Genomic DNA, 25,209 nt, shown 5'->3' on the forward strand with positions numbered 1-25,209 from the left:
CTCATTATTTTGTTCTGGGGTGAGGCAGCTTACAGGTAGAGGGTGTGTGGTCAACAACACCACTAATGGCATGATCCAGGGAAGAAGGAGAAAGAGGAAGCAACCCGTGTCCACAATTCCCTCCCAGGGCGTGTCTCCAGGGACAGCGCTGCCTCACTAGGCTCCAACTCCCAAAGGTTCTGTGACTTCCCAACAGCGCCCTCCTGGGGAGCAAAGCTTTAACTCATGGTCTTTGGGGACCCGTGTTGAGACCATGGAAGTGTGCATCTAGAATTTCACTTATTCAAACTATGGGCCAGTCAAGTGATATTTCTCGTCATGTCCTAGGGCATGTTTCAAGCTGTCTGGGATCTTCTAAAACTGAGGGGCTGTTACAGTTTGGATTGAAAATGTCCCCCCCCCACCAGCCCCCGTTGGTACCCAGTTGGTGGTTCTGTTCAGGGAGGCTGTGGAAACAGTGGGAGGTGGGGCCTTTCTGGAGGGAATGAATGGTTAGGAGATGGGCTTTGTGGCTTATAGCTTTGCCCACTTCAAACCCAAGTCTCTCTGTGTTTCCTGGTTGGCAGCCAAGATGTGGACAAGCGGAACCATGAGCTCCCAACACTGCAGCCGTAAGCCACTCCATCTATAAAGCCTTCCTCACCATGATGGATGGTGTCTCCTCAAATCATCAGACAAAATAGCTATCCCCTTCCTTAAGTCTGGAATTTGTTCCCAGCGATGAGACAGTACCTACCGCCGGGTGGGATGGACAGCTGAGGTGAACAGGCCCAGCATGGCCTCAATAGCAGGTCATTGCCTGCACATTTTAACTTTCTTGATGTAATGAGTGTGTGTGTGTGTGTGTGTGTGTGTGTATCTGTGCACATGTGTGTAAGTCTCATAAAAGTATTGAGATCGATCATACAACCTATTTGATTTGGCCTTGGGACAAATCTAATACAGGCCCTATGTCTACTTTTTATGTGCGTCACTTACAAATCTCTATTTTTTCCTACCTTACTTTTCTACTTTTGTTGTCCTGAGAGATGAGACACAGGATCAGAGCCATGGAGATGAAGGGCCTGGCTGTCTACCGTGTTTCTGTGAACAGATAGGTCTTGGGGTAGGTCTCCTACTGGGTCACATCCATTTACCACTGCTCCCTAGGGCCGCTGGGGTCATCACAGGGCAAGTTCTTATGAGTGCCAGAGACCAGGCCTTTACTGGCAAGCTAACAAGAAGTCATGGCACTATTCTTCCAGAGGTTATATTTATCTCAGGGGCTAGAAGTTTCTGAGAAAGATCTTCACATAGATGGCTCTCCTTGCTCCTAGGCTGGATTCAGTGTAGTTTGAGAGGCAGTTTTTAGGGCTTGGAACATATTTTCCTTCTGAAAATGTGTTAGAAGAGTGGCTAATCTCTCAGGCTAGCCTGCAAGGGCTTGCAAAGCTAACAGGTGGCCCAGTGTTGTGAGCTTGTGATCCCAGCAGAGCCATGCTGGCATGGTTCTCATGGCTCATCTGCCTGACAGGATGTAGGCTCACCCGTGTTTATAAGGGGTTTCTAAATTGGGTTAACTGAGGCGAGAAGTGGGCAGCACCATGGCACGGGCTGGGGGCTTGGACCGAAGAGACAGGAAGGAGTGTGCCGTGTGCCAGCTTCATCTCTCTCTGCTGCCTGGCTATAGATGCAGTGTGAACAGCCGCCTTAAACTCCTGTTACCATGACATCCACGCTCTGATGGACTGAACCCCAAACTGTGAGCCAAAGAAGCTCTTCTTTTTTCTCCCTCTCTTCCTTTCTTGAGTTACTTTTGTCATATATTTTTTAATGATGAGTCTTGCTTCCTGGGAGAATGCAGCCTTGTGGACAGATGGGAGAGGGGCAAGGATATACCTTCTTTTGTGCTCTAGCACGCACATACACACACAAACACACACACACAAGCATTCATACACACACACTCACATGCATGTATACATATACTCACACATGTGCACACAAATGAGCACACATGAACACACACTAACACACAAGGACATGCACGTGCATGCACCCACGCATGGACCCATACGCGTATACATGCACACATGTACACACATGTGTACATACATCAACTTGATCAAAGTATATAACAAAAAAGCCAGTTGAAGATCAAAGTCAAAACAATGTCTTAACAGTAGCTAGAGAGACACACATCGCTGGTAAAGGATCAATGTGTGATAGCTGACTTAACAGAAGTAATGAAAGCAGGGAGACAGTGACATCATAAAACTGGAAGGAAGTGTGGCAGATGAGCTAGAGTTTACCCCTTGCTAAGGAAGCGCTCAGGTGAGGCAAAGGGGCACTTCACACAGGGAGGAGCGGGAAGAATGTATGCAATAGAGGATAGCTGAGGAAGGATCAGGGAAGATTCTTCAGGCAGAGCGAGAATGGCTCTGAGCAGAAGAGAAATGCTGGGAGGGACGAGAGGAAATGGGACGTGTGTGGGGAGAGCACACACAAGTGAAAGCTGGCGTCTGGCATTCTAGAGCATTCTAGAAGACCTCAGACTTCACCCGCAGACACCAGGCTCCATCTTACAGTTTTAGACATCAAGAACCTGGACAGACAGACCCTAGAGGACAGTGGACAGTATACAGCTAGGCCACACTACAACAGCTGCTCCGATCATGGCCAAGGTCAGACAGTGTGGGCTGAGAGGAGGACAGAAATGGCCCTTTCAATAAATGATCCTGATTAAGTCACCGGGACTATGGAAAATAAAACAAACACTGATTTTGTTTTACACATGCATGTAATCATTTGCGTGCACACCTTATATGGAAACATGACTGGTCAAGGCAGAAGGCTTAACTGTGTAACTGGTGAGGAAGGTCACAGTGCTCACCAGGACACAGCACTGAGCACCTAATGAGCTGGACTGCATTAAAATGAAGGCTTTCTATCCATCAAAAGACACCAAGAGAGCTAGAGATGGGTCACAGAGTGGGGGAAGAAGAGAGTCCCACACAGACCTCTCAAGGGAGTCTCAGGGAGAACCCAGAAGGGATTTCTGTCTTCCAGTCACCAGTGGGCAAGGAGAAAAAGAAAAGAAAAAGACAAACAAGCAGTAAAAAAGTGAGTGAAAAACCCAAACGACAATCACAAAAGAGGCCGAAAAACAACCAAAAAATATAGGAGAGACTGGGCGGTGCTACCTTGATACGACTACTTATTGTACAAGCAGAAGGACCTGGGTTCGATCCCCAGGATCTACATAAAAATCTGGATGTGGTGACACCTACTTATAATCCCAGCATTAGAGAGGCAGAGACAGGCAGTCCCACCGGCCAACTAGTCTATCCTATTCTGTGAACCCTGGGTGAGACCCTGCCTCTAAGGAAGTGGATGGCATTCCTGAGGAACAATACCTGAAGTTGTCCCCCTGCCTCCACATGCACACACCTGTGCACATGGGTGCACACATGTATAAAAAGGATGAGAAAATGTCCAATTCTGTTAGCAGCTAGGGATGTGCAAAGTAAAACTAAAGTGGGATGCCATGTCCCACCCACGAGCTTGGCTAAAATTAAAAAGCTGACAACACCAAGTGCTGACAAGCCTGTGCCCGGGGTGGAGGTCCCCCTCACTGCTGGTGGGTGTGTAAGTCAGTAGAACCACTTTAGAAAGCTGCTTGGCAGTGCCTGGGAGAGCCCACAGATGCCCATTCTGTGACTCAGAAGTTCCACCAGACTCCTCACCCAGGCATGGGGTAAGCAAGCCTCCATCATAACACAGAAGAGAGGAGCAAATCAGAAAAAAATAAAATAAAATGCACACGGGAGCTCCACCCAGAGAACACCAAGCAGTTCTTAGAAAAGAGAGAGAGAGAGAAAAAAAAGCAAAATCGCAGGATTCCCAGCTTGAACTGAGTAACATGACTAACGTCTGTCTCCTAGACTTTTTGATGTACAGTTGGTCCAGTTCTAATAACAACCAGAGTAGGTCTGCGTGCAGGGTGTGCAAACAGTTGATGTGATCAAGCACAGGGAAATTTTAACAGCGGTTGCTGCAGGGGAGGGGCATCAAAGCCACACCTCCAACCAGAGACACACACTGGATGACTCTTCCGTACCAAGCCGCACAGAGGTCTACACAAGGTAGGTTGGGCGGATTTGTAGGGTAACATGATGGAAGACTATGCAACACCGAACAGGAAACGCCTTAGATATCACTCACTCCTATGTGTTTCGGAAAAACGAAAGGCCCACAAGACATCATGCATTCAAAGTCCAGAGCAGGGGGCTACAGGGCAAAGGAATCAGAGAGTGGCAGCAGCTGCTAGTGCTCTTGCTGAGAAGGAACATTCAGAGAACGTCTGGGCTTCCTTCATCTGTTTTGTGCTGTCCAAGAAAATCCATAGCAGGCTCCCTCCTCTTATCCTGCTCTTCTGGCTGTGAGCTCTGCCCCAGGAACCTCCAGCCCTGTGCTCAGCCTGAATGTTAATGAGCACTTTGGGTGCAGACTAAGAAATTCCCACTGTGCTACCTCACATGTCCTCACTGAGCTGTGGAAGAAACATAGCCACCAGTACCCCAGGTAAGAAAAGAGAAGGAGGGTAAATGGCTCGCCCTCTGTCAATCAGAGGTTCACCGTGCAACAGCCAACAAGCTATCTGTGACTCCCATGTGATTGCTCGGGTCTGTTTCCAGCCAACGTCACCCATGGGCTTCCCGGCCAGGCTCACTAGGGGATCAGAGACCTGGATCATGTCTCTGAACCTCAATGTCTAGAATGGAGTTTTCTTTTCATGGCTACACATCAAGGTGTAGCCAGAAGCCAGGGAGCTCATTCTAACTCCAACCAACACAGAAGATGAATTCCCTCCTTGGCAGGTTTTCTGGAAGTCTGAGGAATACTCATCTATCTCACTGGCCACGCTAGAACCCTAGCCACAGCTGGCTTGGGAAGCTAGGGAATGTCACTTTTCAAAGAGTGGCCATCTACCTGCTTAAAGTCAGAATCCTGTTACTGGGGACCAGGACAAGGGGAGAGAAGATGTTGCTATAGACATAGCTATCTGCTTAACCAGATCTAGCCAGTGTGTCCCCATAGGCCACTAACCTCCTCCTCCTGAGCCGATTCCTCCACCCTGCACTGTCTGCCAGGGAAGTAGCCATATGGAGACTATAGGGGATGGGGCTGGTTCTTGGATCTTCCTGCTTTTCCATGCCCTTCTCTGCCTCATGTCAGAGCACGGAGTGGGTATAGTGACCTCCCCCTCAAAACCTCCCACCATGTGTGTCAACGGGAAGTGTCAGGATTCAAGGGCCCCAGCCCAAGGATGAGGACTTGCTGGCTCCCTCAGTCCCACCGGGCATGGGAGCCTTCCCTAGGTGTGTTGGTTGGTTTTCATCAACTTGATTGTACAAGCTCAGGCCATCTGGAAAGAGGGAACTTCAATTGAGAAAATGCCTCAGATTAGCCTGTAGGTGAGTCGGTGGTGAATTTTCTTGGTTGATAGAGGGATGTGTGTGTGTGTGTGTGTGGGGGGGTGGTCTACTGTGGGTGGTGCCACCCCTGGGCAGGTGGTCCTGGGTTGTGTAAGAAAGCAGGCTGAGCAAGCCAGGGGAGCAAGCCAATCAGCAGCAGCTCTATGGCTTTTGCTTCCAGTCCTGCCTCCAGGGCTCCTGCCCTGGGTGATGTCATGCTTTTTCAGATGGACATCAAGACCCTTTGGACATATCACTAAGAGTGTCACTTAGCGTCGCAGGGTTCCTGTGGATCATTATGGCTTTTGTTGCCCGAGGCTTGGTTTGGTTAATATCCTGTCTGCCTCTGGGGATTTTTTCCCCTTAGTTTTTGCATTTTTCTCAAACCTTGCTATTTTTAAATTAAAATATAGTATACTCTGGATCTGAGGCTCTTAATAACTTGCAAACTTTGACACCCATAAAAATAACATTTACCCAAATGAGAGTTATTTCTGCTCATTCCTCAGTGTCTCACTTAGTTTTTTTCCCCCCCTGCACACATCGATTTTGATAGGAAAATATTTCTTCCAGCATTTTCTAGCCAGGTGCCAACATGATCTAAGGAGCTGTTTACAAAACCCGTCCTAATGATTTGCTAGATTTTTGACAAACCAATAAATCACTGGTAGAAAGGTGGTTCTGACTGGGATTAAATAATGAATAAAAACATTTATCTACACTTGGTTATAAAGCTTCCCTAGGAAATGGAATGGGTTTGTAAAAACTGCTATGGAGTATAAACTCTTGGCACACAGTGACCATGGTGGCTCAGGCCTTTACTTCCAGGGCTGGCAAACAGAGGAAAGTGGATCTCTGTGAGTTGAAGGGCCAGCCTGGCATACATGATGAATTCCAGGTTAGCCAGAAATACAGAGTAAAACACAGCAGCATGCACACATGCACGCACATGCACATGTGCATGCCTTAGGGATGGAGAGGTGGGAGAGGCACAGAGGCACATTCCACACTGCATGGGGTTTAGTGGCTGCTCAGGGGATGAATGGTGGATCTCACAGACAAATGGGCTGTGGCCTCTTGCTTTTCACAATTTTTTTTTTTTTTTGTAGACTGGTCTTATGTAGCTTAGGCTGGCCTGAAATTCCTGTGTAGCTAAGGTTGGCCTGACATTCCTGAGTGCTCGGATCACAGGTGTGTGCTGGCATGGCCAGTTATGGTCTTCTCTATCAGTTAGACAGAAGCAGTGGAAGCACTGCCATCCATCCCTATGAGGCATCAAGGCAGGGGCATGACCCTAATGGTCATTGGTAGAGGGAAGTTTCAAGGACTTGGTTCTCTTGAGCAAGGTCTGGCTTCCAGCACACGAAGATGTGCTGCTCACCATTGACCCTGCAAGCCCAAGGAAGCAGAGCTCACTCAGTGGTGAAGGGTGGCCAGGCCCAGCCCTGGCTTGCTGGCCTGCAACATGTCACCCCAACTGCATGGGGACCATTCTTACCTACAGAAGCATCACTGAGTTGGATATCAAGAGGGAGAAACTTTCCAGGCTGTTCCAAGCTGGAGGAGCTCAGGAAGAGACTTTGGCTGTGGTTGGTGTCCCACAAGTTGGGGGCTCCACCTCTTAGGTGTAAGTACCCGTGCCTTGTATCCTGTATCATGTGCCGCTCACCCAGAACATTCACCTCATCGGATTCTCATGCCTTCTGTCAGACAAACAGCCACCTACCCTCATTTCCAAGTGCTGTTGCTTAGAGAAGTCAACAGATCTGCTAGGAGCACACCGCAACCCCGAGGCACATTGTCAACGTCTATCAATTCAATAAGCCAGGCTGGTCGGGAGGGAGGGACCCCAATACTGACCTTCCCTGAGATGGTCTTGATTTGTTTGGAGCTCAGGGGCTCGAAGTCCACTCCGATGTAACCTTCCATGGCAGCCAGGAGGCTCCTTCGCAGGCAGCGCGAGGAGTTGGCCTCCACATGCACCTGTTCCCACCACGCAGGCTCGTACCAGCCCGGGATGATCCACTGGTACTTGCTGCCAAACATGCTCTCCTCGAAGGCCTGCAGGAGGTGGGGAGAGACCAGGATCAGTGGGGCTTGGGGTGCCAAGAGAGGGTGCAGGAGCCATGCTTCCTCTTCCCAGAGGCTGTGCAGACTTCTGTCAGCCAACTCCTCTGTTACTCCGAGGACCCCAGATAGCATCTGCACATTAGGTAGGATAAAACAGGGATGTCTGAGACCTGGAGGAAGCAAGAACTCTGTTTGCTCATAGAAAAGCCGATGGAAGGCTCTGGGATTACACCCAAGAAATGTGTGCGTTTCACCATGAACTCCCTGGTGGCCTAAGAAAAAAGGGCAACAGGTTGTTCACAAAGCTCTCATCCCCCATGAGGAAGAAGCATAGCACTTCTGGTCTTCAGCCCTAAAAGATGCTCTACACCAAGGATGCCATCAGAGTAGTAGGCTTGTACCAACATCCCCTCTACAACAGAGGTCTCAAAGCTGTTGAGCGTGGCCCAGCAGACAGTTTGGCGCTTACAGAAGGCGCCCCTGGCAGACAGCCTCCTTGAACCCTTGCCCACAGCAAGGCAGTGCCTCTGGCTGCACATGGCAACCTGCATCTTCTTGATGATATTCATCTCCCCCCAGGAGGTGGTCAGGCCCAGGCTTGTTATCCTCATTCTAGAGATGGAGAAACTGAAAATCAGAGAAGGAAAAGTGACTTTTCTAAGGCCACATAGCCAGGGGAGAAAGTCAGGCTTGGCGTGCCGACTATAAAGCTACAAAGCTTGGTGCTCATCAAATCCAAGAATGCTCCAATGTATCTTTATTTTCCATTGTTCTTACTGTAGCTACTTCATATCAGGAAGTACATGCTTTCTGTGGCTTAGACACAGTCAGTCAACTCCTCAGTACTGTATTGGTCTGCGACACTAAGCTCAGGGTAAAGTCCCCAGGTGACAATCATGTTCCCATCAGTGACCAGATGCCCTAGACAGAGGTACCTGCCTGTGTGGGGATGGAGACTGCCCTGGCACTAAGATGGGCTGGGCGACACTCATTGCACTGGGAGGTGACGTTCTAACCTCCTGAGAAAGCCCTACCCCATAGTGAGCAGAAGCCCATGGCATGAGTGTGGGTTGGAGGGCACTCCCATGCAATCCCAGATCCCACATCTGCTGCCTTTATCTATTGGTTCAGTGAAGGCTGGGAGAGTAACTGGGTACTAACAAAAGAGCCCTTCAGCCACCTCTGCTATGGAGACTTTTGATATCGCTGAGCTCTCAGCCTTCCCATTCTAGACACCGTACTTCTACGGATGAAACCTCAGCTCATTTCTCTAGCGACTACATTCTCATTGCGCCTGTCAGAGTTTTGACAGTTGGCATGGAAAACACTCATCGTTCATGTGCATAACGCATTCACAGCTGGACAAAAGGAGGCAGCAGCTGGGAGCCCTCTGATCAGGGTTCAGTCTCAGAAACATTGTTTACAAGAAGATAATACCGGGTCCTGACCAAGAACAAGACTTGGGTGTGTTATTTTGCTTTTGAAACAGAGACTCTCCGTAGCCCAGGCTGATCTTGAACTTGTGCAGGGATGACAAATGATAATTTGAGGAGGGACTAGACTTCTGAACAGGAAGTCCCCAAAGCTCCAGTCATTCCCTTGGTGGCAGGTCCTGTGTGTCCACAGCCTCTCATCTGCTCCCTGTAGGGAGTCCCACATGCACTTCTGACCAGGGCCTGGCTGTATGTGCATTTGGATTCTCACTCTAGTGTACGGGGAGTCTGCTGTCATCTCCCCGGTGCTTATGAGACTGTCCTGCTTAAGGGGAGGGATTTTCTTAAACACAGCTGCTAAGAAAAAGGTGAAGACTCTAGAGTCATTTTAAAGTCCCCCCTCCTTTTTTTTTTTTTTTTTTTTTAGCGAAATAAAGCCTCTTTCTAGAAGCTCCCTGGATCTTAAAGGCTCCTGTTTACAGGGGAGGCATGTTGCTTAGGAGGCACAGGTAACAAGAGAGCAGCCCAAGGCCTCTGGGCTTGACGCTAACAGCTGTTACCATTCACCAGGGCTGCGGGCTGCATAGTGTACAGGAGGCAGCGGGGTCAGGGCACTGTGTGTGGCAGACCTCAGACCCTCATGGTCCATCCAGCCTACTCCTTGAGGAACTTTGCAGAAGGCAGCAGAGGTGTGCATGCTCTGAAGCCTCGCCTACCATGGTGTCCTGCCTTCCATTCTGCTGGCCTTCCTCTTCAGGGCAGCCAGGGGTGCTTGTTGTTTATTATCCTACAAAAGTCCTGCTCATTTCAACTCCTTATCCCCTGTCCTCAAGTTCCTTGAGTTTTCCATGTGGGAGCCCATGAGGGACATGCTCAGAGTGGAACCACAGGCAGAAGCAGGCACCTACAGACAGGCTCAGTCACACCATTCACTGAGTCAGGAGGGAGTGGCCATCTGTCCAGTTTCTGTGTTGGTCCCTATGTGAAGAGCCACATTGTGGGATATGGACCACTGAGTAGGGCTGGGATACTTGTCTGCGTCCTTTGCCAGACAGAGGGTGAGTTCGCATCTGTTTCCCTGGGACTTCCAGGGCCAAGCCAGGGCTACTGTACAGATGGCACCTGTACCGGATGGTCTCATGTCAACTTGACACAGGCAGGAGTCATCTGAGAGAAGGGAACACCAATTGAGGAAATGCTTCTGTAAGATAGATCCTGCTCTAGGCAAAGCTGTACAGCTTTTTTAAAATTAGTGATTGATGGAGGAGGGCCCACCCCACTGCGGGTTGTGCCATCCCTGGGCTAGTGGTCCTGAGTTCTATAAGAAGGAAAACAGAGGAAGCTATGAAAAGCAAGCCAATAAGCAGCACCCATCCATGGCCTCTGCATCAGCTCCTGCCTGCAGGTTCCAATTCTACCTGAGTCCCTGTCTTGACTTCCTGTCCTGATGATGACCAGTGCTCAACAGAGGCTGTGCAGTACTGACTGAACACATGGTTTCTCTGCTTCCTCCACCACTCTGGCTCCACGATTTCTCAGGACCCTCTCTCTGCCTGATGATGGGCTATCCAAGGCTTAGGTCTGCTAGCCTCTCCAACCACGGTTCTTATTGGTGGTAGTTACGGAACCACGACACACATTTCTTTTACAAAATCCAACTTTCACTTTTTTATTAGGTCTCCCTTTGCCTCCTGCCTCCATATGCAAGAGGGACATCTCCCTTTTCTGCAAGTTCCCTAGCCACAGTAGTGCTAAGCTTTCCTGTCAGCTGAGCAAGAGTATCTGGGGTGATGCTCCCACTCAAAGCCACACCCCCATCAGGCAGGCATGGCTGAGACTGCGGCTTGCATTTTAGACAAGAGACCAGAGATACTCAGTGACTCTCCTAAGAACACACAGCTGGCACAGGGGAGCCACAGGTTCTAAATCAATGCAGCGGCTAATGTCAGCACTGCCCAGGGCTATATATAGACTCTCCAGAGACTGGCTCTCGGCTCAGAAGCACAACAGGGTACTGCTTACCCCTATCATGGTCTGCCCTGTTGGCTACCAAAGTTGTACTGGAGGACCTTCTCCATTTGTCCAGCTATACCCCAACTCTAGGACTAGGAGGGTCTGGAGGTCCCCGCTCTGAGATTGCACTTTCTGTGTCACCTGCACTTTCTATCCAGAATGAGGACATTGGTGGACTCTCTCTAGGGCCATTGGTACCGACAGGCACTCTCTCCTATGGCAAAGACCATGTAGGTCCTCGTGGGTAGACCCCATCTGAGGGTCCAACTCAATGCTCTAAGAGCCTCCTCCATGGGTGAGCAACCAGCCAAGACAGAAAACCCTCCCTGCCAGCATGGAGATTTCTTCAGAGCGCAGGCAGGAGGAGGAGGCAGGATGGAGCCCAGCCTGGGCCTGTGGCCTGGATGAGCTGGATGGCCCAAAGCAGATGCCAGGGTTCCTGGAACAACTTTTCTCTGGCACAGGGCAAAGACAGATCTCGGCCACACAAGGTCTTGGGTTGGAGCCAGTACACAAGGCAGCTGAGTGTGTTCAAGGCACATGGGAACTAGCCTCTTTTGAGGCAAAGCTCTCTCATTTATCACTTTCTCCCAGAGTCCTTTGGTTTCTTTCTTGATGGACAGTAAGGCTTCCAAAAGTCTAGGGAAATCGGTGAGTGAGTGGGTCAAGTCCAGCTTCTTTCTAGGGCCTTCTCTATGTGGGAGCTTGCTTTGCTGTCCCTCTGGACCCTCCCCTGGGGATTAAACAAGGAGCTCTGATTCTGGAGACATTGTTGAGTCAGTGCTGGCCCACTCTGGACTTCTTCCTTGGGTTTGGACTTCACAGCCATCTTGCTGCTCCTCAGGAACCTGGTGCCCAGCTCCCCCAACCTCCACCCCGTGGACTCCTCTCCCTCTGTTACCTTTCATCATGCCTATCTATAGACAGGAGGAACATGGGGGTCTCGAGGGCCAGGGCTCAGGCTTCATAAAAAGAGCGTTGTCTCACTCATTGTCCCCCTGTGAGCCAGTGAGGTGGAGTAACCACTCTCATTGTTTTCTGAGGTGTTCTCTGAAGCTGTAGGGGGCCCAATGTCAACGTAGCAGCCATGGGGGGGCCTCAGGTGGCCAGCTGACTCTGGTGGCACATCTCCAAGGCCTGACAGCCTCCTCTGGGGATGCTTCAACTTTCTTGCATTGCCCCTGAGCTGGCAGACAAGGGTGACCTGTGTGTCCTTGGTGTCTAGCCACTGTCTGCTGTCACTCCTGGGCCTGCTGGGTGCCTGCATCTCTTCATTCTGCTTCACCTTCTAGGTTCGTCCTCAGTCTCCTTCGTTTTTTTTCCCACCTTGGCTCTGTCTGATGAATTTACAGTCCCTGCATGCCTGCCGTTCATACTCCAGGCAAGTTATGGACAAAACAGGCAAGAAGATAGAGAGCTGTGGCCCCTCCACTAGAGAACACTCCAAGAATAACTTTAGAAAGGCCAGAGGTAGATGCTGACGCATGTAACTTGGGTTTTATGTGGTGGACTTCCCTCCTGAGCTGAGGGGAGCCAAGCACAGCAATGGAAGCAGACATGTTCCTCAGTGGGACCCGTAACATATATGCAAGAATGTCAGGAGTCAGGGCTCCACTCATGAGGTGGCTGTGGACATTTGGAGAAGCCCTGTTACTGAGCAGGATAAGTTGGATAAAGTATAAAAGTACTTGGTCACCTGTTTTATATAACCTGCCTTAGAGTAGGCAGTGTGTCCCTGGCTGCCAGCTCTGAGTTCTTCTTGTAGGGCGGGGAGGGGTCTGAGTCCCTCTGGGGTGTCTGGAGTGTCCCACAGAGACTCAGAAGCACCCTAGAAGCTGCTGCAGTCCCCCCAGTCACACCCCTATCCCCCATGACCGCCCAGCTCTGAGTGCACATTCTGATCCAGGAAGCCCCACTCCAGGTTTGTGATGCTCGGTGAACCCAGGATTCTTAAAGCCCAGATGAAGCCTCACTTACACAACAGAAGACTTTTGCGGCCATATTCTGGTCAAACTGGCCAAGGATGATCCGTACGTCATTCCCCTGTGGGCAGAAGAGGGTACAAAGGTAAATGAGGACGTCCTCAGTGCCAGGACCAGGGGACCATTCCATGCCCAGGTTCACAGCCAAGAGCTCTGCCAACAGGGAGAAAGGTGAAGCCCCCCTGTGCTGTGTACCCCAGAGATCAGTTATGCTGCTCTGGGCAGAGCTTCAGTCACCCTCCCCAATTTCATGGGCGACTCTGGGGCAAGGCAGCACACCACAGAGTCTCCCTGATCCCCCAAGGACACTGGGTTGTCTTTAATCTTCTTTCTCATTTTACCTACAGTGAAACTGAGGCTGCAAGAGGGTGACAGCCAGGACCTCAAGCCAGCCACACTGTTCATAATTCTTGGCCTTTTCCATCACCTTGATAGTCAGTCTCCTGAGATGTCCTTTGAGCTCACAGGGCTCCCCAGTTCACAGCTTTTGGGGTACTTTGGAGTCATACTAAAGTCTAAGTGCCAACAACAAGCTATTGGGTGGCTTCAGGAGTCTCTCTTTCTCATCTCAGCTTCACTTTGCTCCTCTGAAAGATGGAGACAGTGGTGGCTCCTCCCTTGTAATGAATCGGTTCTGGGAAGACTGGGAGAAGCACCCTTCAAGAGGTGCTTACCACAGTGTCTGGTACACAGCTCACACCCAACCCATCTTTATTTCTGCCTGCCAACTCTACCTTGCTACATGCAGATCATCATATATGTGTTGCCAAGAAAAGCACATGAAACTTATGCATTCACTCACCAAACATTTACCAAGCACCCGCCTGAGGCTCTCAGTCACTTTCTGGGGACTGGGACCCTGCCATCAGGAGGCCATTGGGTACTGGCAGACGCCTGATCCTGCCCTATGGCTTCCTGACCCAGCTTTGCAGGAGGCACCTGTTGGCCTCAGTCCTCTCCAGGCCCCTCAGGGCCTCTGATGGTGGTGGTGGGGGGCGGGCAGGAAGCATGGCTTCAAAGATCAGTTTTTAGCAGCTTTTAAAATTGGAAAGTGCTGACTGGGAGGCCATCTTACTCATCATGTGTGTTAGCAAAATAAAGAAAGCCCTGTGCTAAAACTAGCCTTCACTTGCAAGTAAGAATGGGAAGGAGAGGGGATAAAAACCGCATACTAGCTCAGAAAAAGGACTTAAAGGGTCGTTAGCAGACTCAGGCAAGCCTTTGTCTCCACAGTCTACAGAGCTATAAAAAGTTTCAGGCTGCTTCCGTTCTGCAGATGGGCTCCCAGGAACACGCCAGCCTTCCCATTACTGGATGAAATCTTTTTACATCACTCGCTGCTAACAATGTTTGTCTGTGCATCTGTTTGTCTATTTGTCTGTCCATCCGAGCATTATTTATTCATCCGTCTTCCAGGCTTATTGTGCATCTGGATTGCTAACCCCACTTGCTAAATATGGTACGGCAAAAACAGCCAATTGGGTCTCAGAGCCAGAGAAACTGGGTTCTGAATCCAGCTCCATGCCTGGGCCTTACTCTCCTCCTCAGCCTGCATCTTGTCACGTCTGAAACAGGCACTGTCTGCCCTCTTCTCCCCCTGCCTTGTCTTGTGACGTAAGTGGTCAGGGATCATCACAATACAGCCTGCCTTATGGTCTTCAGGGTGCGCTCCCTGGCTTCCTGCCACCCCTAATCCCTCCTGTCGGCCCTCCTCATATTCAGCCTCTGGTACCCCATTCTGCCTTCAGATGTTTGCTGTGCATTCTGACCGCAGCCGTCCAGCCCGTGACACCCACATGGACTTAGCCCTGCTTTCCACAGAACATGTCGATTGGTGTCTCTTGGCTCCTGCAGCCCAACGTGTCCCAAGCTGAACCCTCATCTTTCTCTACAAGCCCCTTCCTCCTCCTGTTTGTGTCTCTGGGAACTGGGAGTGGCACCACAGCCTCCCACTCGCTGAGCTGGAGACTACAGTCTTTTTCTACTCAGTGCTCTCCCTGCCTCCTACTCTGAGCCTCAACTTGCTGCTTCCACCTGTTCACCAGCTCCAGAGCCAGCCTGTCTCTGAAGCTCTATGCTCTGGACTTGCTCAACACTCCTTATCCCTTAGAGAATAGCTGGACCCCTGCCTTCACCCTACCATATCCAGTGGCCTCTACAGAGGAGGGAGAGCAAACTCCAGATACAACTGAAGAAATCTGAGATGACTCCCAGGCTAGATCAAACACTCATCAAACACTCTTAAGAGCTTGAGGTTCTTCACCTACTGTCTCCATTTTCACTTCTTTTCTATGGAGTAAGAAAGAACTACCTGCAGTTCTGCAGACACGCCTGTTTGTCATTCACCCACCCACCCATCCACCTACCAGTTTATCCATCTATCTACCCATCAGCTCATCTCTCTGTCCATCTGTTCATCTGTCCATCTATCTACTCATCCATTTACATACCCACCAATACATCCATCCATCCATCCATCCATCCATCCATCCATCCATCCATCCATCCATCCACATGTCTGTCCACCCATCCATTTGTCTACCCACGCTTCCTCTCTCACTCTGACCCCTCCTCTTTCGTACAACTTACATCCCGAAGGTCCTTTATTCTCTCTTTCCTCTCCTGAAACACTGTTGCTCATACCTCGTCTTAGCTCTGGCTCCCTTACCTGCCATGTCATTGATCCATCAAGCTTAGTGGCTATTCCCCACTATGCTGAGGGCACATACAATTCCCAAATCCACTTTCATTTTGTCTTCCCCTGGGCCAGCACAGGGAAGGCTGAATATAGTGATAAGCATACACGAGGCCTGATGCTAGGAGAAGGTGCTGACACAGTCCTGGAACACCAAGGTGGGCCCTTGGCTGCTCAGCAGCTGACAGGCTTGATTGTCGCTGTACTGACACCCTGCTGGTTCTGGGGCCTGGTACTGTCTGGGTTCACATGTCTGTTTCTCAAATGGACCCAAAGACCCACATCTTTATGGTGACCAACTCACCACCTGCTGACAGATAAACAACCATCTCTGCCACTCCATTTAGTCCAGTTAGTGCCTCTGTTGCTATGACAACTTTGCTGCAAGGACCACTTGGCTATGGGCTATCAAGAGTTTTGATAGGCCTGAGGAACCATGGATCCAGGAATTCTCCTTCCTAAAGAGGCCAGTGGCTTCTCTCAGCTGTGCAGCACCCAGAGCTGGACTCTCCTTCTTGTGCTCAGGACCCTCCGAGGGTCCTGAAGAAAGACATTGTTGGGAGCTAGGAAGCCCCTGAGGCAGAAAGCTATTCCTGTCTACTGTGTTTCTGGAGAGTAGAGGGCCTGTTCCTAGCCGGGAGGGTAGGAGGAAGCAGGGGCCAAGGTGGCTACTGCCTTGAGAGCAGGGGAAGTGTTGGGTCAAATGGAAAACACACATCTGGGATTAAGGCAGCATCTGAGGAGGTGTATGGAGAGTTGTGTTCCCTCACCTTGGAGTGGCATTTGTTCATAGGACATGTGCGTGCGTGCGCGTGCGCGCGCGCGCGCGCGCACACACACACACACACATACACAAGCTCCAGAACCACATGTGTCATTGTCCAAAAGATGAACCTCTTCCTGGAAGTCAATCCAGGTAGGCAATGGTTTGACCTCTGGCCAACACCTCGCCCTGCCAGGGCTGGAGCTCACCTTCCTGATCTTAGGGCCTGGAGCAGTTTAAAAAGTACTGAGAATCAGGCTCCAAAGCAGGCTTGTAGTCTCGGCTAAAGCAGGAGGTCACACACTCAAAGCCAGCCTGGGCTGTGCAGAGAGAGCCTGCGGCTCAGCTCGACGGAGCTTGCCTAGCATGCTCAAGGCTCTAGGTTCAAATTTCTGTACTGAAAAATGAGAATGTGCAAGGCAATGGAGAAAGATGCAGGTGTGTCCCTGCAGGAGACAGTGACAGAACAAAGCTATGATGTCCGGAGAACAAGACCATGGCTGGGGGTATGGCCTGGACAATCCTAACCTTTCATGACCTGACTCTTCTGGGGCCTCCTGGAATAAAGGTTAGGTCAGGTGACAGTTTCCATGATGGCCCATATAACACCTTACGCTCATACCCTACGAGGCCATTGCCCCAGGAAGGGAATTCTGAGTGAGGCAGTCACAGGGGTGAAGTGGAAGTGAGGAGGACGGCCCAGTTCCACCCAGATTCTCACACCCAGAACCCTGTCTCAAACTCCCAACTCCTGGAACCCTCATAAATACAGAGGATATGCCCTAGCCCTGGGTAGATGTCCATTTTCCTTTTCTGGCCCTCTTTTATCTAATGTCCAGAACTCCCTTGTCTCTAGGATTTTAGGGACCTAAAATCACACACTTATGAATGAGCACCCAATCCATTGCATGAGTTTAACTCCAGTTTGTGAGGGACCCAACACAGGAAGAACCCTCAAGCTCCACCTGGCTGGCAAGTGACACCACTGTCATGTCCACCTCAAGCAACCGAGGCTCAAAGAATTCAGCAATGGATGATGGGGTCACCTTGGATCCCAAGTGGCAATGAGCATGGATTACAGGACCATCCATTGGACCTTCTCTAGAAAGTGACTACAGCTGAAGGGGGAAGATCACACGGTACACACCAGCAGACAGCAACCGTCAACAGACAAAGGGAGGAAACATGCCCTAGGACACAACCCGGATCTATGGGGTGTCTGCGGGAGTTCTGGGCTAGCCATCTTACTGCCTCATCTGGCTTCTAGCCTTCTCCTGAGTCTACACTCTCTATCAGTCATGTTCACACCATTCCCAGGCTCAGCTCCAAGGACTTCAACTCTGGATTCCAAAGCACACTGATGTGAAGTGGTGGCAGATGCCTAGATGCTACCTAAGTGTGGTCCCAGAACCTCAGGGCTGGCCACACACCCTGCCTAGAGCTCCCAGGATGAGTAAGACAACACCCTGCCTCACCACCACCACCCCATGAGCGCTGCTGCCAATTGGCCTAGGCTGCAGAGCTCAGCATTAACTCTGTAGAGCCACTCTGTGGGAAGCCAGGCAGGTGACATGCCAGGTCATGAGTGACATACGGCATCCTGAGTCATGAAAGAGACAGAGCTGGACATGAGTACCCTGAGGTCCAAGCACAGCTTGATACTCTTCTTACCACTGGAATGTGGGGTTCTATAAGGAACATCAAGGTCACCCGACACTGACCTCTAGGCAATCTAGGGACTCCTGTAGGCCCCCTCCCTTCACCATGGGGCTACCAAAACTCACAATTCCATGTACCACTCTATGAGGTACTGAAGGGACATGAGTGATCAAACTACGAGAGATTGGCCTGGCATGGGCTAAAGGGCCAGCAGGGACTGTCTATAAAGTCCTGGCTAAGACAGGCTCCAGAATGAATACTTTCTTATTTAACCAAAATCTGCCTTAGACCTTTCTTCCTCCTCCCACCAGACATACCCCTGAAGGCACAGAAGCAGGAACATGTCCTCACATGCCAGGAAGAGCATGCGAACGGGACAGCCCACAGCAGCCCACCGGCAACGTGTGACATTTCTTTAATTCGTGTATATTTAGCTTTCCAATAATATATCTGGCTTCACATAAAAATATTGCTCTTTCTTTTCCATGTCTCTGAGCAAAACTGGCCTCGGGGCCAACGCACCATGGTTTCTCTTTGGTTGTGCACCCTCAGGGCTTGGGCAAAGCTATTTCTAGAGGTTGGCTTGGGCTTCCCACCTGAACAGATGTGGGGGCGGTTGACTCAGGACAAAAGAGGACAGCCTCTACCAAGACCTTCTTGACCAGTTAGGGAACGGAGAAACCAGTTCTGGCCAGGGCTCTCCCATGGAGCAAAGGCTGGGAGGGTACACCTTCAGGCTGTCTTATGTAGAGTAGAACCTCCCACAAATATCCACATCCCAGAGTCTGTGGGTATGTAACCCCCCATGAAATGAGGCTTAAGCTTTGGGAGTAGCTAAGGCATCTCATCTGACACTGGGTGATCTAGGCAGGGCTTATAAGCTGAGTGACAAGTGGCAATGAAGTCAGAGGTGGAGGCCACTAGTCAGGGCACAGAGACAATGCCCTGTCCTCTAAGCTCCAGGAGGAATCAGCCCTGATGTCTTCATCTTCAGTTGCTATGACACATGCTTGGCTTCTGACCTCAAGGCCAGAAAGACACATCTGTGTGATTTGCGTGCACATAGCCTTGTCTAATCAGCCATAGGAAATGAATGTGCCTCCCTCTGACCTGTGAGTCCCCACCTGAGATGGACTCTACCGTCCGGGGCCAATGCTGGTTCCCCTTTTTGCTCTCTCAGCCACAGGAATGCTTAGCAGTATTGGGCTATTTTTATGACTCATTCAAAAATGGGTTACTCTTTTTAGAGTTAGAGACCTGGTTCCAGCAGGTGTACCAAGGCTTTTGACAGCAAGACTGGATGATGTCATCTACAATGTTTATACTTAAGAACTGCACAACCTAGTTACAAGTAGACACTGCACAAACATCTCACAATGTTCTAAAATGTTTGCAACTTTGTGTTGGACCCCATTCATAGCTATCTTGGTTGCATGTGCCCTGTGGGATGCAGGTAGAGATCCCATGATGCCTCGTTGGAGCCCAGCCTTTCATAGATATTTAAAGGTGAGCACTGGGGATTTCTGCCAAGCCTGGGCCTTGCTGACTCCCATGACTCCCATTTTCTGCATCCTCCATGGGTGTAAGCTGCAGAACCATCTCCTTCCTGATTTATTGATGAGAAGGCTCATAAGGAAGAGGTTGCCTTTTACTCTTTGTATATGAGCATTATCCAGAATGTTCGAAGGCTGTGGAAGAATCCCCTAGCTACTGAGGGGCAGATGGGAATAAAGCTGGGACCAGGCTGTGGCTACATGCCCTCCTGCAGCCTCACCCTCATGCTGCAATGTCCACCAGGCTGCTGCATGGCCTCCAGCATGGGTTAAGTTCCTTGAGCTCCATTTTTTTCAACGTATAAAATGGAGATGATAATAATTCCTCCAGAGGGCCAGGTAGTAAATAGTCTAGGTTTTATGGGCAATTATTCTCTGTAGCAATTACTCTGTTCTGCTGCTGGAGCACCAAAGCAGCCCAAAGCAGTGTTCTAAATGAATGTGTTATAATAAAACTTTATTTATAAAACAGAACGGAGGGCCAGATTTGGCCCATTGGCCATCATTTGCTGGCTGGTACTGTATAGTAAATGGGAGAATTAAAAGAATGAATAAATCTAAGCACAAATCAAGTACTGAATAGTTCTGTCTCGGGCGTTGAAACGGAAGCATGGGCTGAGGCCGGAGGACAGGCTCTGATAAGATCAGAGATCAGATCCCTGCCCCTCTCCAGTGATGACTGCACAGTGTTGCTCTGTGGGCCTAGGGACCACATGGAGCTCACAGTCTCCTGGCTTTTCACGGCTTTTATGGGAACTCCCATGATTATTTCAGGATGGGACATATCATGGATTCATTTCTTCCTTCTCATCACTTTCTTGGGTTTCTACTATGACATCAGCCACCAATTCTTCAATCTTGGGAGTGTTCTGCTCGTGAGGACCACCGTAGGAGCTTACTGGGTGACCAGAGATAGCTGAAGCAAGGAGCAGAAGGAAGGAGGTACAGGCCTGCTTGAGTCAAAGTCTGTACTGAGCTTCTGTTTGGGAATAATGAAGAGATGTGCACACAGAGAGGAGAGTGTGCTTAGCAAGCATTAAAATGCAAATACCAGTTATGTCTGTAGCTGAAACAGAGAGCTAACGGGAGCTTCCTGCTCTGGGTTCCTATTTGTTCCCCTTGGAGGCCAGCAGGCCAGCCCTGTAGCTCACCAAGCTATCAGCTGGAGTAGGGAATTTCCATGTGCTTGGTCATCTCACAGCACTGTCCCCTCATCCATAGCAGGCCTGTCCAATGCCTGCTTCCTGATCCCCTCTGGCAGGATCCTGGGTGCATTGTGGAAGACCTCTGCCCAGCCTTTAGCAGTTAATACCTGTGTCAAGATGCTGGGTGTGTTCCTTACTTCAGGAACTCAGGAGGCTGAGGCAGGACAGGCCATACAAATCCTATCTCAAACAAAACAAAATAAACAAAACCAACAATACACACAAGCAATCAACTAAATACAAACCAAGCAAACAAACACCCACACAACAACAGAAACAAACACAAAAACTACAATGAGGCATTTCATGTTGAAGATGACCCCATTTGGGATTTCTGATCAGAATTACTGTTGGATCTGCAATGGCCTATTTGGAGTGTTCTGTTTTAAAGCTTGTTTTCTGTTTGGACACATGGACCAAATTTTCCTTGTTGCTGTCTTCCATGTTTTGGCAGCTTTGGGTTCAAATGCCACCATGTTGTTTCTTCAGCCCAGGTTTATCTTTGGTTTCTCTAGCTACAGTTTTAGATTTAGGTGGCAGAAAAGAGGGAGGGGTTCCTGGATCTCACACCAGAAGGATTCCAGCTCTCAGCTAACTGCAGCCTTTCTCCACTGTCAGGTGTGGCTGTGAGCATGCCTCTTTTGGGTCTCTTCTCTTACGGAGATCAAGAGTTTGGTGGTTTTTTTTTTTTTTTTTTTTTTTTTTAGAATTCGCCATTTCTCAGGCTCTGAGGGTGCCCTTTGGATTTCATGTCTCCATTACTGTTGCGGTACCTGTTTCTGCATTCTGTGGGAAGTCACATTCTTTTCCCATGTACAGCAATTGTTTAGACTTCTCCCTCTTCCCTGTTTCTACCCTGACCCCAGCTGGCTCTCAGGCCCATTATCCAGAAGGATCCCTACTGGCACACCACACAAGCCTCACACAGTAACATGTATATCCTAGTTGCTCCAATAACCCTGGGGTTTCATGGTACAAAGAGGCTGGAGAGCAGCCTGGGTTTGAGAACCTTGGGGGAATTTTGACTCCCGCCCCTGCAGCAACCTCCATAGCTCTGTCTAGATATTTGTGAGATTTATCCTTCAAGTTTGTACATTAAAACATCTGTTAAAATGTGCCTAGGTGTCCTTTCCTATACCAAAGTGATTAGGACACAGAGACCAGCTAGCTAGCCAGGACACACAGCCTCACACGTTTGCCCTAACGGCCTTTGATAGTTCAGCAGTGATCAATAGTGGCAATCTTGTGTGATCCAGGTTTGCTTCCTACGGTGCGTGTTTGGATGTGTGCATGTTTGTATATGGGTAGTATTCACATGAGTGTGCATGTGTGTTGAGGCCAGGGGTTGGTTCTTCTAAGAGTTCTCACAGAACCTGGAGCTAGCCCATTAGGCCAGTGAGCCCCAGAGATCCACCGGTCTTTCCTTCCCCAGCACTGGGATTACAGGTTCCCTGTCACCATGCCTGGCTTTTCATGTGGGTTTCTGGAGATGGACCTTTGGCCCTTGTGCTTATATTTTTTTACCAACCAAGCCACCTTCCCAGGTCCCTGTTCCTCAGTTGTCCCTGTTCTCTTAGTGCAGAATGTTCTAGAACCCAGATTCTGGTTGTTCCATGAGCCGTTGTTCCTGGGGCATCTATTTTGGTTCACCCTCGAGTGTCCTGGCATCCTCTTATCCCTCTTCTCCAGTCTCACACCGTCATCTTCTCTCTCATAGGATTGATCGGCTGGCCATTTCCTCTGAATTCTGGGAGAGCGGCTCAGGTGCGTCCTCCGCGCTATTGATTATTTTCCTCTTGGCCCTGGCTCTGCCCTCTGCTGCAGATGCCTGTCCTGTTATCGGATACTCAGCTTCTTCCTTGTCCTCTGTGCCCTGGCTTCACTCAGCCCACACTAAAGCAGAGACTCGCCTTACCTCCAGCCCCTCAGAACTCCCTGCCTGTCCTTCATTCTGCCTTTTTTCCCCATTTCCTCTGTTGTCTTTGCTGTCTAGATACTCATATGCAGCTTATCCAACAATTGAGTGTGGTTCTAGGTGATGAGAAGCTTCAGGAAGCTTGCATTTTAATAGGAGGCGGGCACTTGAGTAAGGAGATAGATAGTCTGTCTAACGGGGCAGGTTGTGTCCCTCCAAAAGACGTGCTGAAAGTCTAACCCCAGCATTCTGGAATGGGACCCCATGTGAAAACAGTAGTGGAGGACTGAGCTACAGTGGAAGGGGTTCACCCAGCATAGCATGAGGAGTGTCCTGATGAGGGGATGGTGTGGTAAAGGGAAGGGGTGCCACCAGAGATGGAGTTAGAACTTTGCAGCACAGGCCATGAGCTCCCACAACCATGGATGCCAGAGTCCGAGAGAAAGGCAAGCTTGGAGAATGCATGGTGCCACCCATACCCCAACCTTTGCTCGCACCCCAACCTCTATCTGCACTGCCCTCACCCCAACCTCTGCCCACATCCAACTTCTGCCCACACCCCAATATCTGCCTGCACCCCAACCTCTGCCCACACCCCAACATCTGCCTGTACCCCAACCTCTGCCCACACCCCAACATCTGCCTGTACCCCAACCTCTGCCCACACCCCAACATCTGCCTGTACTCCAACCTCTGCCCACACCCCAACATCTGCCTGCATCCCAACCTCTGCCCACACCCCAGTATCTGCCTATACCCAACATCTGCCAGCACCCCAACCTATGCCCATACCCCAACCTCTGCCTGCACCGCAACATCTAGAACCAGGCCAGGGCGCACATACTGCTATTGCTAAGCCACACCATGCTGTAGCACAGTGAAAACAGCCCCAGGAAACAAACAGACGTGGATCCTTGTGATGAAGCCTGTCAGGAGGAACTGCATTGCCTCCTGCTCCTGTCCTAGCCTCTAGCTATGCTGTGCTAGGATCTTTTCTCCAAACATTGGGATCTTGGGGCAGCTGGGCAGAGACACCTTCAGCCCCCAGGTGAAATTCCTGCCCTCTACCTCCCATGAAGGTCTTGAGGGGTTAAACCCAGCCATGTTGACCCTCAGTACCCATCAGTGAAATAGATCTAAAAACCTCCCTGCCAGAGGCCTTCGGGAAGTTCAAATGAGAAAATGATGGTCAGTGGCCAGCCCTGTGTTGGTGATCAGTTAGGAGCTGGAGGCTGAAAGCCTGGATATTTTGGCTGCTGTTTTCCACATTTTTTCAATCAACTTGGTTGACGAGCAGAACGTCCTGTTCCATCCCTGATCTCGATACCTCAGCTCTACACATGCTGCCTTTCAACTCCAGAGCCCTCAGAACCCAGCTGGGCCTTAGAGGCCAGAAGCTATTTCAAGAGTCTGCTCTGGGGAGACACTCTGCATGTGGCTGGGCAAGATTGGCTCAGCAACAGCTCCCTTTCCCAAGAGTCTGAGTTCTCCAGGCTCCACAGGGCCCATCTAGACCATGCAACAGCACAGTCCTTGATAACATGGAGGGAAAGCTCCAGCTGTGACCACCTGGGTTGTCCCTAGGGTGCTATTCCTTATCCACAGAGACTCCTAGGGGCAAAAATATCACCCATAGGCTCTGTCTGCTTTGGAGGAGACCAGGAGATGTGTGAATATGCTGCTTCCTCTGGCTCCCTGACTCTCTGGGGGCTCCGGATCTCCATCAGCAAATTGAAAAATCTTATAACCAATGGTTCATAAGTGCCACCTGCTGTGTCAAGGGGAACCTTGAGCCTACTTGAGTCAGAAAAGACACTGACAGTTGGCTTGTGGGATTGCCATGCCAACAACTTCACTGGGGGCTCTGAGGGAATGGGAGGGAAAGAGAGGAGTCTACAGCTCTAGGTGCGAGTGCTTCCATTCACCCTTGGCAGAAGAGGGAGCTGCTTAGCCAAGTGCTTGGGTGTAGGGAACTCTGTTTCCAGCCTTGTATCACCTGGTACGCCTTTCCCCCAGTGCCATATGCTCTGTGGAACTCTGGTGCTCCCACAGTAGAGCATGCTGGCCACCCTTGGATCTGCAGCCCTCCCTCCCTGCAGCCCTTCCTCCCTGTAGCCTGGGAACCTGCCTGGCCTCTGTCTGGTGCTCTCTTTCTTAGAGTCAGGTCTGAGCCCAAATCCCAGTCCCCATCCCCCATGCCATGAGTCACTTCTCCCTCCGTTTGCCCTAGATCCCTTGTGTCCCTTGAGAATGGACCTTCTTCCTGACTATGCTGTGACCAACCTGAGGTCAGGGATGGGGATCTCTGGAAGCCCAGGAGAGGAGCCAAGGGTTTGCAGTAGACGGTGAAAGGAAGGCATGCATACAACAGGGGAGCCTCAAGTTATCTCCTTCTGTTCCTAGAGTGACTGGTGTCAGGTGGACAGGGAGATGGGCTTTTAACCCTAACAAGCAATGCTTTTTGA

The 25,209-nt window shown here is 50.2% G+C and overlaps 1 protein-coding gene across 1 annotated transcript in view; it reads right to left on the reverse strand.

Annotated features, from left to right (window-relative positions):
• Gabbr2 (gamma-aminobutyric acid type B receptor subunit 2) overlaps positions 1-25,209 on the reverse strand; it is a 339,297-nt gene that overhangs the window by 134,449 nt on the left and 179,639 nt on the right. The window contains exons 5-6 of the mRNA XM_031377342.1: positions 12,950-13,015; positions 7,317-7,517 (exon numbers count right to left, since the gene is read on the reverse strand). Of these exons, the coding sequence (XP_031233202.1) occupies positions 7,317-7,517; positions 12,950-13,015 (267 nt within the window). The remainder of the gene's footprint in view (positions 1-7,316; positions 7,518-12,949; positions 13,016-25,209) is intronic.

Source organism: Mastomys coucha, unplaced genomic scaffold (genome assembly GCF_008632895.1).
Source record: "Mastomys coucha isolate ucsf_1 unplaced genomic scaffold, UCSF_Mcou_1 pScaffold18, whole genome shotgun sequence".
In the NCBI taxonomy this organism is placed as follows: domain Eukaryota; kingdom Metazoa; phylum Chordata; class Mammalia; order Rodentia; family Muridae; genus Mastomys; species Mastomys coucha.